This window comes from Scomber scombrus, chromosome 8 (assembly GCF_963691925.1).
Source record: "Scomber scombrus chromosome 8, fScoSco1.1, whole genome shotgun sequence".
Taxonomy (NCBI): Eukaryota; Metazoa; Chordata; class Actinopteri; order Scombriformes; family Scombridae; genus Scomber; species Scomber scombrus.
Window position 1 is genome coordinate 13,893,733 of NC_084977.1, and position 15,351 is coordinate 13,909,083.

Here is a 15,351-nt window from a genome sequence, read left to right on the forward strand (position 1 = left end):
TAATACTCCACTGCTTGCTACAGTGAGCCAACAGAGAGAAGCTTAATGACTTAATACTGGGAGCTCCTGTAGCTTGCTGGCTGTAGTTTGTTGGCTAGGCCCTGCTGCAAGAGCCACCAAGACAAGAGCAAACACAGAAAACCATACACCCATCTTCTCTGGAGAGCTGAGGTGACCTTCAACAAAGGTGCATTGGATGGGCATGACATGTCTGCTTAATCAGAGAAAAAAAAACCTTCTTCTAAACCATTATCTTGGTAGATATATTCAAAATAACTCATTCATTAAACAGTAAAATTAATTGGATAACAACTTGAATGTTGAATAAAGGAATGCATGTGCACATGAATTAAATAAACTGACAAGACAGGATATACTCTTGAATATAGTTCCATAATAAGATTTAGAGTGGTGTCATTTAATTCAGATATCCATTTGAATGCTGCAAATACTGCCTGTTGTCCTTACTGTATAAGGCACTGTGTATTTTCTAGCATTCCTGGAAGGCTATGTGGACCAGACTGGCAGACTGGGGAGTGATGAGCAACAGCTTACCACAAAGGGAAGAGGGACGGGAGTGTGGGCTGCATAGCTCGGTTGTGTGTATGTGTGTGTGTTTAGTCATGCTCTTCTTACATGTGTAAGAAGAGCTGAAAAAAATTTTCATTGACAACACAAATTCAAGTCGTTTCATCTAGAATTTGCTATCACCCTAAAAAAGTGGCAAAGCTGAGTATCAGTGAGGTCACAGTGACATAGACAGATCCTTCATTAGACGTCAGAGTTTCGGAGCAGAGAAAGAGAGAGAGGCAAGAAAGGTGGGCTCAAAACAGAGACAAGGACTTTCATTCAGTAACTTCATGTCTCCTTACACTGCTGTCTTTCAACGTGCACTTTTCCGTCTTTCACTTCAGCTCCTCAGCTACAGACTGGATCTTTTACGCCACAAAAAAGTAAAAGGAAACCAGCCATCCAGTAAAACATTTGTATTACTTAGTCAAAAGTGTAACTAATTGAATCCACAAGAATCCATATTGCCAATAACGCATTCATCATCAGCACTTGTTGTCCACCTCAAAGCACCTACTGGGGCTGGCATTGCTTGGTGGTGAGAGATGGACAGCCGGCATGCAGACACACAGCAGCGAGCCTCGAGGCTTTATTACACTGAGAAAGAGAGAGAGAGAGAGAGAGAGAGAGAGAGAGAGAGAGAGAGAGAGAGAGACAGAGAGAGACAGAGTGGAGAGCAATGATAAGCCCCGGCCTTTACACACAGATAAAGTAGAACACACACACACATCCCATAGCTGTCACACACAAACACACATCACATACCATACACACACACACACACACACACACACACACACACACACACACACACACACACACACACACACACACACACACACACACACAGGCCCAAATGTTCAACCTTTATCGTGAAAATTAATTAAAGCAGAAAGGTCAGAATAAATCAAGCTTCAAAGACTGGATGTTATTCAGCAGACACATTTAAATTGAATTTCAAATCTAATTCAACTATTGTTTTAAAAATTATATTTCAAATACTACACTGGGACACTATGGTAGGATACAGAGTAAAATTCCCCAGAAAACATTAAAACATTCAATATTAAAGCCAAGATTAAATTTCCATATTTAATCCTTAGATTGTCATTGAATTGTCAGTAGATCTTTTTTCGTATTTGTGGGTAATTTTACACGTATCTTGATGTTACTTCTTCAGTGTTAATAATGTCCCTCTCCTACTTATCTAAGTTTCAGATGGCCGCTTACTAACACAATTTTTCTCCTTCTCTCTGGTTTATCCATTCATGAAGTGACTGTTTACCATCCAGTCCCACACCCACTCTCCTATTGTCCTCCTGTCATCCAAGACCAGCTCAGACAGGTGGGATCAGCACCCATTATGTTCTTTAAGACTTGTGCGCACAAACAGCAGGTAAGAGAACTTTTTAAGCAGATATCCACATATGCAGGGTTCATGCACACGAGCCCCCAGTTTACAACACCAAAAAGAAGGCTTGAATTTACATGTTCTTTCCAAATCTGTGGGTTACTTTGGGTGCTCTGGGTACAACAGATATGGACACCCTTGCCTGCAAGTGTAAATAAATAAGTTGCAGTCTTGTCACTTCTTGTTAACCTTGTGATGGCCTGGTTTCTTGCTCAGTGTCTGCACTGCCCTCCAACCATGCACCCTCCATCCACCCCTTAACCCTGAGGAAGGAGATGAGTAATAATTGTATATAAATACAAGTTGATTTTATTTTTCATTAACATAAAACAGGGAGTTACAGTCATCAATGTGATTTAAATTTGCAATCTGACATTGTATTTAACTTGAAGGGATTGTCACCAGACATTTGATCCTTATTTTACCCTCACAGTGAATGCAGACCCTTACACCCATCTAGTGGTTACCAGATCAACTGTAGTTTTTTATGTCCTTTAAGATCCATGAGCAGATGTTGCATTCTTTCTCTAACATAAAACTTTCACCTGCACGATTTAATGTAAAAGCCTGACATATATCAATCAGCACTTCTATGTCACAGTCTCAACAGAAAACAGAATAATAAACTCATCAATAACACTGATGATTGCATTTGCTTTATTGTATAGGTGTTATTGTGCCCACATTATGTCTACCCCCTGTATGAGCAAGAAAGCACTACTGCAGAAGAGAGACAACACCTATATGATGAAGAGGTTAAAGAATTATTAAAGCAGAGTTTACTAGCCGAGTTGTTACTGTGCATGCCACATAATGGCAGCATCCCTGGTTTGATTCTTGCAAGGAATATTTGATGCAGGTAATTTCCCCCCTCTCCCTCTCCTTGTTTCCTGTTAAAACAGAATTGGGGCTCAAGGATGAGTAGAATTCATACAGGTAATTTTCACAAAGTTACATCAAAATAGAGCTTATCTAATAATTCTGGGTGGTAAATCAATTATGTGAGTAAGTCTTGGTAAAGTCAGCATCTTCCACTTTTTGAGTCTGAAAATTGACAGTGAATAAGTCAGCGGCTCTGTCAAATTTAATACTTTAGGTTTGAGGTAGTCTATTGCATGTAGAACTTCAAGCAGTGAACTATAGTAAAATCATGATGGGTGCTGTCATGTCCCAGGATGTTTGCTTTCTCTTTGGTGCTCACCATTATTAGAAAAATGTAGTTTATATATTTAAAAAACTGAGATATAAAAAAATAACTTGAGTTTTCCTCTTAAGACTGTTGTCCTGTCTCTGGATTTTAAGTTTCCTTTTGGCATTGTAGCACCTCCTAGTGGTGATTTAGTTTAACAGGAAGTAGGTTTACATGTGGTCTGAAAGCAGACATCAAGCAGACCAAGGAGCAGACGCATGCCTCATCTGCCACCATCCTATTGTTTGAGCTTGTGAAAGCATCATCTGTAAATTTCTAAATTATGTATCGTTATGTTTGGATTATATGTGATGATATTAGGAATGAGGATGCTTTTGTTAACCTTTTAAGATTTATGTTGAAAATTGTGAAATTTAACATCTGCTTTTCTCGTTAATAATAGTATTGCTATTGGCTAAAATAAGAGTGCAGGTTGTACAATTGTCAACTTTAAAGTGCAAGTGCATTATTATAATTTCATAAACATTTACAGTAAAAATTCATATATTTTGATTCATTTAAAATGTGTATGATAAGCTATGTAGCAGTAAGCTATTGTTACTTTGTCATTATACCAGCTCCAACACTATTGCATTGTTCATGTATTTTGTTGTGTTTGTTATATTTTCAGTTTCACTCTGGTTTCATAAATGCAACTACAACGGCATCTTATTAAAAGGCACAACTAAGATGATTCCTGACTCTTGGGCATTTATTGGACGGAGTTTGGCTTGCTGTTAAATTGTGTTGCCACACAATGAGAACAGTACAGTGAAAAGATGAGAATCCTACAAGCAAGACAAGCTTCATGGTAGTAGACTGCATACAGATTCTGCATCATGTCTGAAGAAGGCAGATCAACAGCCCATGCAGAGGAAGGCAAAGACAATGCTGCAATGGTAAGAACTCCAAGCGAAGAGGACCACATGTCAGAGGTGGGCTCAAGAAAGTCCAGTTCAGCACGACTATCACATAGATCTGGCTCATCAACTGCTGCAGCAGCCACCCAGGCACGCGCTCAGGCTGAGGCCGCACGGACACGTGCACTATTCACACAGAAGGAAGCTGCTATCAAGCTTGACAAAATTAGACTGGAGATGACCCATCAGCTTGACCAAGCCAAATTAGAAGCAGATCTAGACATGCTACGCCATGAAAAGAAAGCAGCTGCGGCTCTAGCTCAGGCTGAAATACTAGAGGCAGCAGTAGTAGAAGAGTTTGAAGACGAGTTTCAGAGAAAGTCAACTCGCGCCACTTCATTGCAAATCAAAATAGAGTGCACTAGAGACTATGTGAGGGCGCAAGCTGATTTAACTGACAAGGATAACAAAAACATAGAACTATTGTGCAAGAAGGAGACACTTCTCCGAAATCATCCCGATTCAGCCAAAAGCCAACAATTCATTCCTATGGATCACACATTCCAGAAAGATATTTCATCTCACCCAAAGCCAATTAAACCTGACTCACCTGACTTTCATCCACACTTCTTCAGGCCAGAGGACAATCCACACAGAAACTCACACTCAGCACCTTATCACCAGCCTCAGGCTCGAGACATGTTGGACTTTGCTAGATTTTTAGCACGCCGTGAACTTGTCAATACGGGACTTACAAAGTTCGACGACCGGCCAGAGACTTACAGGGCATGGAAGTCTGCTTTTGTCAATGCCATTCATGGTCTCGATCTCACAGCTGGTGAGGAACTGGATTTACTCACAAAATGGTTGGGTAAGGACTCATCCGAGCACGTGAGGAGAATTCGGTCCGTCCATGTGTCTGATCCCAGTGCAGCTTTAGTAATGGCTTGGGATAGGTTGACTGAGTGTTATGGTGCACCTGAGATGATTGAAAATGCACTTTTTAAGAAGCTGGATGCTTTTCAAAAAATCTCTAACAGAGACTATGCTAAGCTTAGAGATCTTGGCGACCTTCTAATGGAGCTGCAAGCAGCTAAAGATGACGGATACTTACCAGGGCTGGCTTATTTAGATACATCAAGGGGAATCAATCCAATAGTGGAGAAGCTGCCTCATTATCTACAAGAGAGGTGGGTTTCTCATGGCATGAAGTACAAAGAGGAAAACCGTGATCGCTTTCCTCCATTCTGGTATTTCACTCGTTTCATCTGCCATGAGGCAAAAGCAAGGAATGACCCTAGTTTTACCATCCTCAGCAGTAACCCAATAAAAAGCGACAGATTTATGCCAAAGTACAGCGGTCAGAGAGTGCCCATTTCTGTCAACAAAATGGATGTCTCCTCCAAAACACCCTCCGACACGGATCCATCTCCCCAAGAAAATTACCCTGGTAAACACTGTCCTATTCACAATAAGCCCCATCCTTTGAGGAAGTGTCGAGGCTTCACGATGAAGACACTGGAAGATCGGAAAGCTTATTTGAAGGACAAGGGAATCTGTTACAGGTGCTGTGCATCTTCCTCTCACCTGGCACGTAATTGCAATGTTGCAGTGAAGTGTACAGAGTGCACCAGTGAGAACCATTGCACAGCTCTTCATCCAGGCTCACTCTCTTCAGGTTTTCAAGCATCTGCCTCCTCTACAGGGCATGGCGGGGAGGAAGAAGCCTCATTCTCATCCCCATCTGTGAACAGTGCATGTACAGAGGTCTGTGGCGAAGGTCTGTCAGCCAAGTCCTGTTCAAAGATTTGTTTAGTACAAGTCTATCCAAAAGGCAAGTGGGAGAATGCAGTCAAGATGTACGCAATGCTCGATGATCAGAGTAACCGATCACTAGCAAAGTCAGAGTTCTTTGAGCATTTTCACATTAACGGTAGTGCATCTCCTTACTCACTGAAGACCTGTGCTGGAATCACAGATAAAGCAGGGAGAAGAGCCACTGGTTATCAGATAGAGCCTGTACACGGTGGAGTTAGCCTGTCGCTCCCAACACTGATAGAATGTAATGAAATACCAGATAACAGGTTTGAAATACCTACACCTGAGGCAGCCCGCCACCATCCACATTTGAAGTCTATCGCTAGAGAGATCCCAGAACTGGATAAGAAAGCTCAAATCCTCCTGCTGCAAGGTCGTGACATCTTGAGAGCCCACAAGGTGAGGAAACGAGTGAATGGGCCTCATGATGCCCCCTTTGCTCTCAAGCTGGACCTGGGGTGGGTTCTAGTAGGCGATGTGTGTTTAGGCAGCTCCCACATGCCAAGGGTGCAATGCTTCAAAACCAATGTGTTAGAGAATGGCAGGCCTTCAATCTTCACACCCTGTGAAAACCACATTCATCTCAAAGAGAAGCTGAGTATCAGAGATGAAAAACGTTATGGATTTCATCATGCCTTCAAAGGTGACATAACAGGCAGAACAGATGAAGATCACCTCGGTCAGTTCGTGTTCGAGCAGACAGAAAATGACAACAAACTAGCTCTCTCTATAGAAGATGAGGTCTTCTTGGACACCATGGAAAAAGAGATCTTCCAAGATGAAGCTAACAGCTGGGTGACCCCACTTCCCTTCAGACACCCAAGACCTCCTCTCCCTAATAACAGAGAGCATGCGCTAAATCGCCTCTTCTCATTGCGACGCACCTTGAGAAAGAAGCCAGTAATGAAACAACAGTTCATTGACTTCATTCAGAGGATATTTGATAACGATCATGCTGAGCTGGCACCTGCTTTAACTGAAGGTCAAGAGTGCTGGTACCTGCCGACCTTTGGAGTGTACCATCCGAGAAAGCCTGACCAAATTAGAGTCGTTTTTGACTCCAGTGCACAGTACCAGGGTCTTTCTCTCAACAGTGTTCTCCTAAAAGGTCCGGACTTGAACAACAGCCTCCTGGGTGTCTTGACCCGGTTCAGGAAGGAGCCAATCGCAGTAACAGCAGATATCCAGCAAATGTTCCATTGTTTTGCAGTAAGGGAGAACCACAGAGACTATCTGAGGTTTCTATGGTTTCGAAACAATGATATGGATAAGGACATCTTAGAATATAGGATGAAGGTCCATGTATTCGGAAATAGTCCTTCCCCTGCCGTGGCCATCTACGGGCTCAGACGGGCAGCAAGAGAAGGAGAACCCGAATATGGACCCGACACTCGCACGTTTGTAGAACGTGACTTTTATGTGGACGACGGCCTAAAGTCGTTCCCTACTGAAGAAGAAGCGATCAATCTGCTGCAGAGAACACAGGCTTCATTAGCAGAGTCGAATCTAAGGTTGCATAAAATTGCATCCAACAGCGCAGGAGTGCTGTCAGCATTCCCTCCTGAGGATTGTGCTAAAGGGATCAAAGACCTCGATCTTGGAGAGGAAGCTATGCTTATTCAGCGTAGCCTTGGGCTGTGCTGGGAGGTCACCACAGACTTGTTTACTTTCCGAACGTCAAGTGAAATCAAGCCGTTCACAAGGCGTGGAGTCCTGTCAACTGTGAACGGTCTATATGACCCCATTGGGTTTGCCGCTCCAGTGACCATACAGGGGAGACTTCTGCTGAGAGAACTCTCCAAAGGAGTTGATGATTGGGACACTGCGCTGCCTACAGAAAAGTGCAGGGAGTGGGAATCATGGAGAGACTCTCTTAATGATCTGCAACAGCTTCACATCCGCCGAACATACTGTTCAGAATCTCTTTCAAAGGCTACACGTACTGAGTTGTGCCTGTTCTGTGATGCTTCCACCAAGGCTATTGCTACAGTAGCATACCTCAGAGCTTTCTATGAGGAAGAAAAGTGTGATGTGGGTTTCATTCTGGGAAAGGCAAAGCTGACGCCATTCATTTCATTCTACATGAAATTGATATCAAGCCAAATGAGGTGCGCTATTACTCTGACAGTAAGGTGGTACTGGGCTACATTTATAATGAGAGCAGACGCTTTTATGTATATGTGCACAACAGAGTCCAGAGAATCAGACAGTCGACAAAGCCAGAGCAATGGTATTACGTGCCATCTGAACTCAATCCGGCTGACCATGCTTCGAGATCCATTCCTGCTTCTCAACTTCAGACTACGAGTTGGCTTACTGGGCCGGATTTCCTCTACAAACCATCCAAATGTCACCCTACAACACAAACTTCCTTCCAACTAGTAAGTCCAAACACAGACACTGAGGTTCGCCCTCAGCCTCAAGTCAGTGTATCTTCCACTAGCGTGAAGGACAGACCACTTGGTTCAGAACGCTTTAAGCGTTCTTCTACATGGGACAGCTTGTTGAATGGGATCGCTTCACTTATCCATGTAGCCCGCTCTTTCAAATCGTCTTCTGTCAATCATTCACACAAATGTGCTGGGTGGCACCAGTGTGAGCAACAACATCTGCAAGAGGAACTAGTTCAAGCCAAGAATGTTGTCATCCTCTCTGTTCAAAGGTCAGTGTTCTCTGAGGAATACAAAGCTCTCGCAGAGAAGAGAAACATTCCTAAGAATAGTCCTCTAGCTATGTTGAACCCTGTCCTAGATGAGAATGGACTGATAAGAGTTGGAGGTCGTCTGGCACATGCACAACTGAACAGTGAAGAAAGGAATCCTGTTATCTTACCAGGCCGCCACCACATCTCAACTTTAGTGATACAGTACTACCATAACCGAGTCCAGCACCAAGGCCGCTTGTTCACTGAGGGAGCTGTGCGCACCGCAGGGTTCTGGCTGGTTGGTGGTAAGGCGTGTGTCAGCAGTGTTCTTCATAAATGCTTCATATGCAGGAAGCTCCGTGGGAAAAACCAACATCAGGTGATGGCCGACCTGCCAGAGGAACGATTGAATACATCTCCTCCATTTTCATATGTCGGGCTAGATGTATTTGGTCCTTTTACAGTCATAGCACGCAGAACTAGAAGAGGACATGCTCACAGCAAGCGCTGGGCTGTGCTTTTCTCTTGTATGAGCACCCGAGCAGTCCATATTGAAGTTATTGAGACAATGGATACTTCAAGCTGCATTAATGCTCTTCGAAGGTTCTTTGCTATTCGAGGACCTGCAAAGCAGTTGCGCTCCGACTGTGGGACAAACTTTGTAGGAGCTAGCAAAGAACTGGGATTCCACAAGATGGCAAAGGAAGATGCTGTACAGAAATATCTCAGGGACCACTCTTGCACATGGGAGTTCAATCCACCCCATGCCTCCCACATGGGAGGGGCCTGGGAGCGAATGATAGGGATCGTCCGGAAGATACTGGACTACATGCTTATACAGGACAAGTCCCAACCTCTCTCCCATGAGGTTCTTTGCACATTCATGGCAGAAATCTCTGCAATTATCAATGCAAGGCCGCTGACTCCTGTGTCTACCGACTCAGATTCACCTTTGATACTTACCCCAGCCATGCTACTTACCCAAAAGGTTGGGTTACCTCCTCCAGTTGGAGTTTTCTCAAAAGGTGACCACTTCAGACAGAAATGGAAGTGGGTGCAGAGTCTCGCTGACCAGTTCTGGTATCGCTGGAGACGTGAATATCTTCCCACTTTGCAGACTCGCCGCAAATGGAAGACAACACAGCCAGACATTCAAAAAGGGGACCTTGTTCTGATGAGAGACACTCAAGCAGCGCGGAATGAGTGGCCTATGGCACTTGTGTCCGACGTTTTTAAAAGTCCAGATGGGAAAGTGCGCAAGCTACAAATCAGGGTTTCCAAGGAAGGGTTGTGCAAGACATACCTCAGACCGGTCACTGAAGTCATCCTTCTGTTGTCAAGGAAAGACCAGGACAGTTAAATGATCATGACATCTTATAGATGCCAGGCGGGGAGTGTCCTGTCTCTGGATTTTAAGTTTCCTTTTGGCATTGTAGCACCTCCTAGTGGTGATTTAGTTTAACAGGAAGTAGGTTTACATGTGGTCTGAAAGCAGACATCAAGCAGACCAAGGAGCAGACGCATGTCTCATAGGCCACCATCCTATTGTTTGAGCTTGTGAAAGCATCATCTGTAAATTTCTAAGTTATGTATCGTTATGTTTGGATTATATGTGATGATATTAAGAATGAGGATCCTTTTGTTAACCTTTTAAGATTTATGTTGAAAATTGTGAAATTTAACATCTGCTTTTCTCGTTAATAATAGTATTGCTATTGGCTAAAATAAGAGTGCAGGTTGTACAATTGTCAACTTTAAAGTGCAAGTGCATTATTATAATTTCATAAACATTTACAGTAAAAATTCATATATTTTGATTCATTTAAAATGTGTATGATAAGCTATGTAGCAGTAAGCTATTGTTACTTTGTCATTATACCAGCTCCAACACTATTGCATTGTTCATGTATTTTGTTGTGTTTGTTATATTTTCAGTTTCACTCTGGTTTCATAAATGCAACTACAACGGCATCTTATTAAAAGGCACAACTAAGATGATTCCTGACTCTTGGGCATTTATTGGACGGAGTTTGGCTTGCTGTTAAATTGTGTTGCCACACAATGAGAACAGTACAACTGTAGTGCTGGTGTGAGTGTGTGTAAACATCAGTGTTGGTTTAGGTAACAAGTTGCAGTATACATTTTGATTACCAGGTCCAAGGACTGGAACAATTAAAACAGAGCAGGATTCATAAGCAGGAATGGGCTGTTGTATCATGAAAAACCTGTTATGGTATCATTTGGAAACAAGATTATATTTCATTGTGTATAAACATATTTCAGTTGATTTTGTGCTATCATTATGATTCTAGACACTCAACTACAGTAGATTTCATCTTACACCTTCAAAGTTCACACGCAATCTGCCACAAATGTACAAAGTAGAAGAAGAACGGATCACATATTATTTATACTGGAGTGGGTCTTTATATTCTGTAGAAATGGGGGAAACACCACAGGCAGGTTGGAAAGCAAAATTGGCAATGCAGTACATAGTTACGCTCAGGGGCCATCAAGGAGTGCAGTTATACCAGCATGGATTCTACCCACACGCACCTGAAATAGACTCCAATATGTCAGAAAGCATAGGAACATATGACAGTGAGTACTGCATATCTAGGCATAGTGAAGGAAAGCTAAAAAACAACTGGGAACTTTATCTCCAGATTTATACAGATGGGGCCCAAGATCTCAATGAAAAGGAAAATCAGGCTTGGGGTGGGTTCTGAGTGTGTGCATCGGGATATCTAAATGTCAGTCTATCATCAAGGAAAACATAGCAGAAACAGAGGGGAAATGAAAAGAAAGGCTGGCATTACTTTTAGATACAAATGAGTGTAAAGATTTCTAGGCAATTATGACCAGACTAAGACTAGGAAAATGTGGAGTAGCGTGCTGGTGAAGATGGGCAAGCATGAGGATGGACTGTGTGGACTCTGCAGATAACAGTAAGTTGTTAAACATCTATTTATGGAAATCAGCCTTTATGAAGAGCACAGATTAGACTACATTTATAACAGATTACCACGTATGGGAATATAGACATACCACGAACTGCAACATAATCCCGACCTGCGAGAGGCAGTAGTGTGCCCCAAAGCGTCTAACCTGCTGGAAATGAACAGAAGAAGGAGGAGGGGGCGCTACATATCCCGTTTGCAGGCGGGCTACTTCAAAACATTATGGCGTCGAGAAGAAGAACAACGGCAGTGCCAAGTACTTTTAAAAATCCTTCAACAGAGCCAAAAAGGTAACGTTACTACTACATTTTTCTAGTGTGTGGCCAGTTTAACTTCAGGAGGTTATATAGTTCTAGCTTAGCTCGTTTATATTTTGGATTTAGCTCATTTTCTAAACAAAATAAAGCTTGTCAGTTGTTGTAGTAATTTCTACATCATTGGCGTAACTATTCAGCTTCTTTTTTTTCTCTTCAGCTCAAAAAGTGTAAACCCCACTAATAAAGCCAACAACAGTGGAAATGGAGCTGCAAAGAACACCTCTAAACGTAAGTTTGCACATAAATTAACAATGACAAGTATGTGGACCAAATTATCCTTCAGTTGTACTGTAGTTGCTGCCATTTATAACATGGACTAATATAAGGATGGCCGTGTTGTGACGCACCAGCTTGTGCCAATTGTAAAATCCCATTGTGAGATGTCAGCAACGTTTTAAGTCATTTCTATAATATGATGTACCTCTATTTTGTCTTGGTGTTATTGTCAAAAACAGGTAAATACATCACTCTGTCCCTCTGTCATTAATATCTTGAAATGTCTTCCTTAAACCTCAGCCAGTGGGACTGCTGTCAAGTCCCGCTATATGCAGTCTGCTGAAAAGTCATCTCTTTCAAAGGTAACGCTACTATTTGTGTTTCACAAGCAGTAATCTCACTACATTGCCTGTTGGTATTTATGGTGTGGATCTAATCTGACAGTATTCTGAGAAATATTTAAGTTACTAGTTAAGTAGTAGTAGTTGTGTTATCACAGTTGTCATGTCACACATTTTTACTTCACTGAACTCCTGTAACAACTTGCAGAGTATCTCACGCTCCAATGACTCTGGTGGTTTGCCTTCTTCACCTAAACCCAGTGGTGTCAAACCAAAAGTTGGCAATCCACTAAGACAGACAATGACCCCACAGGCTCTTGGAATGTGTAAGCACTTCTACAGTTATTAGTATGTGTAATTGTATATCTTATGTCTGTGAATAGGTAATAATGGGAAAACCTCAAGGCAATGATGTTAACTTACTAAAAGTTTAAGTGCTGTGAATAAGGTCATCAGAATGTAGTGGTGACTAAACTGTTTGTGACTTGTCTTTCTCACCTCTCCCCTTATTCCATGTTACTTTTCAACTATACAACTTTAAATGAAGGGAAAATACCCCAAAATATTTTAAAATTAATATTTTGGATTATAGTATATTATTTATACTTGTAAATTTACAGGATTGTGTAGGATTCCGCTTTAGGCCATATCAATTGTTTATATTTTAAGTTCAAACCCCACTTTTGCAATGATCATTTTAATAATTACATTGTTTTATTCAACCCATAACACTTTCTAAGTGTGAACTATGAATAACGTTTGCATATTATCATTGTTATCTTACTTACAGCAATGATGTCACGTGAAACTGAACCATCACTGCTGGGGAAAAGTGTACTTCAGTCTACTTTCTCAGATGGACACTGCTTTCGTCCAGATTTTGATATTTCAGTCATTAAAGGTAAACTGATGTAAACCCCTAAAATGCCAGGATTTATTTACAATTTTTACTTTAATGTAACGGTTGTCTTATCTGTCTCTCTAAGATAAAACGGTAAAAGAAAATGCAGTAGAACCTGAGAGAAACCCAGAGATTCAGAAGACGGACATTGAGATGCAAACATTTCTGTTGGCCTACCTCACAGCTAAGGTGAGTCAGTCTCAAAGATAAGTGTATCTGAGAGGCTGGGCTCTGTTGCTTTCAGTGGATAATAAGATTTTAACTAAAGTATTATCATTAAAGTAGTTTTTAGTGACGCTAAAATTGACTTTTGACTTTGCCAAGTCCACTGTGTTTTGTGGCCAATTAAACATATCCTATTCTAATGTCTTTAAATGATTTTGTCTTATCCCTTGGATGTTTCACTTAAGATGGAGAGCAATACCGCAAAGCTCAAGGCCGAGGCAGAGGCAAGGATACTGCAGATGATGGAGGAAGAAGAGGTGCTACGTAATGAGGTCTATGAGAAGAAGCGCCAGTACCTCTTCATGGAGAAGGACAGGAATGTGAATGAGTTGCTGGATTTGCAGGTAAGAAAATGTTTTTTTTTTTTTTTTAGTGTGTGTGCAGTTTTAAATAACACAGCAGTTATTTGAGCCTGTTGCGTAATTAAGAGACATGTTTAAATTGTTAGGGGAAACAAAACATAATTTTTCTTCAGGGTCTTCTTCTTGCCAAACAGGTTAGCTGAACATTGAACACAGCGTGGAAATGCATTATAGCTAAAAATCACGTTTTCTTAAGTAATATTTATTGGATTTGTGTATCTGTATGGTGGCGCATCACCATCACTGAGAGATTTATTGCTGATGACACTTCTCATACCTTTGCATACACGTATTCTATTGAGGCTTGCTGGTTTGCATCTGGGCTGATTGATAATAATGTCTGTTCAAAACACCTGGCCAGAAGCTGGTTTAATATTGATTTTAAAATATTTTTTTAAATGTAAAAATATATATGTATATGTACTGTGGGCTTGTGTGTACAAATGTATGAGGACATGGCTCTAATCCCACTAATGGAATCATTTCCCATTAGATTGCTGCACTGACTCCTGTGGCAGAAGCTGCCAAGCATTTCACAAAGGAATACAAATCTTTCGCCACAGCTATTGACACCACGCGACATGAGCTGCCTGTCAAGAATTTCTACATTGATGGGGACAGATCAGAATTTTTAAGTAATGTTTTTTTTAAATTGCAAAAAAATAAACATCGAATTAATGACTTAATTGCTCAAACTCAGCTCATTTGCATTTAGAACAGTTGCATGCGGTTTGATCAAACTTTATCAATTTTATAAAAAATCATCCCGTCATTTTTATCTATTTAAGATAAAGCTGAACCTTGCCTGAAGGAGAGTGAGAAGTTGCTGGTGGAGTGCACAGGAGATCATAAGGACAACAGCACTTCTCTAGAGTGCCTTAGGGAAATGAAAATGGCTTCAAAGGACATCAGTCAGCAGCTATCAGGGTGGGCACATATATGTATAAATGCTGTAAATACATGGACTTCTTTTTTCTTTGGTCACAATGTTCTGCTGTGTGTTGTGCAGCCAGATTTTGACACATTTGCTTTCTGTTTTTAAAGTGCATTTTCAGAGCTACTGGAGTTGTCGTCATTGGTCTGCCGCCACACAATCCACATCCAGCAGGCTTCAGAGGAAGAGCAGCTAGGAACTGCAAGAACGCAGGAGCTCTACTGTACCAAAAATTAAAGAATACAACACAGCATTGAATATACAGTACATGCACTTTGGATAACCCCACCACCCTGAATTTCCCTGGTTTGGATATATTTGTACCATTTGTGTCTGTAATATTATATTTGTAATGTCTGATTTTGTTGCAGAGGAATGTTTAATGTAGAATAATAGCTGCTGTATTGACTTATAGCTGAAATTTCTTAATAAATGGATCAAAAATCATAAATTGAAACAGTTGACAATGGCACTTTGATGAAACCAACAGTATGCAAAGATGGTGATTTCCACTTCCATTTTGTTTTAAATGGCAAAAAAATCAATCTGAACTCTGCAGTCTTACTGCTGGGGAAAAAATATACATGAGAGGTTTGGGGCTAT

At 41.4% G+C, this 15,351-nt stretch overlaps 1 protein-coding gene across 1 annotated transcript; it reads left to right on the top strand.

Annotated features, from left to right (window-relative positions):
* Window positions 1-11,674: 11,674 nt before the first annotated feature.
* Window positions 11,675-15,215, top strand: haus8 (HAUS augmin like complex subunit 8). Its single transcript, XM_062424580.1, has 10 exons — window positions 11,675-11,742; window positions 11,927-11,997; window positions 12,286-12,347; window positions 12,535-12,652; window positions 13,117-13,227; window positions 13,313-13,416; window positions 13,638-13,796; window positions 14,308-14,449; window positions 14,603-14,741; window positions 14,859-15,215. Exons 1-10 carry the CDS (start codon window positions 11,675-11,677, stop codon window positions 14,983-14,985), a joined length of 1,101 nt encoding a protein of 366 aa, XP_062280564.1. The 3' UTR covers window positions 14,986-15,215.
* Window positions 15,216-15,351: the final 136 nt, after the last annotated feature.

What these genes read in the sequence shown, in the direction of transcription:
- haus8 (XM_062424580.1), top strand. Translation starts at nt 11,675, where the DNA reads ATGGCGTCGAGAAGAAGAACAACGGCAGTGCCAAGTACTTTTAAAAAT. An exon ending in CCCACAGGCTCTTGGAATGT is followed by an intron (nt 12,653 to 13,116) that starts GTAAGCACTTCT and finishes TCTTACTTACAG; the next exon opens with CAATGATGTCACGTGAAACT. An exon ending in ATCAGTCAGCAGCTATCAGG is followed by an intron (nt 14,742 to 14,858) that starts GTGGGCACATAT and finishes CTGTTTTTAAAG; the next exon opens with TGCATTTTCAGAGCTACTGG.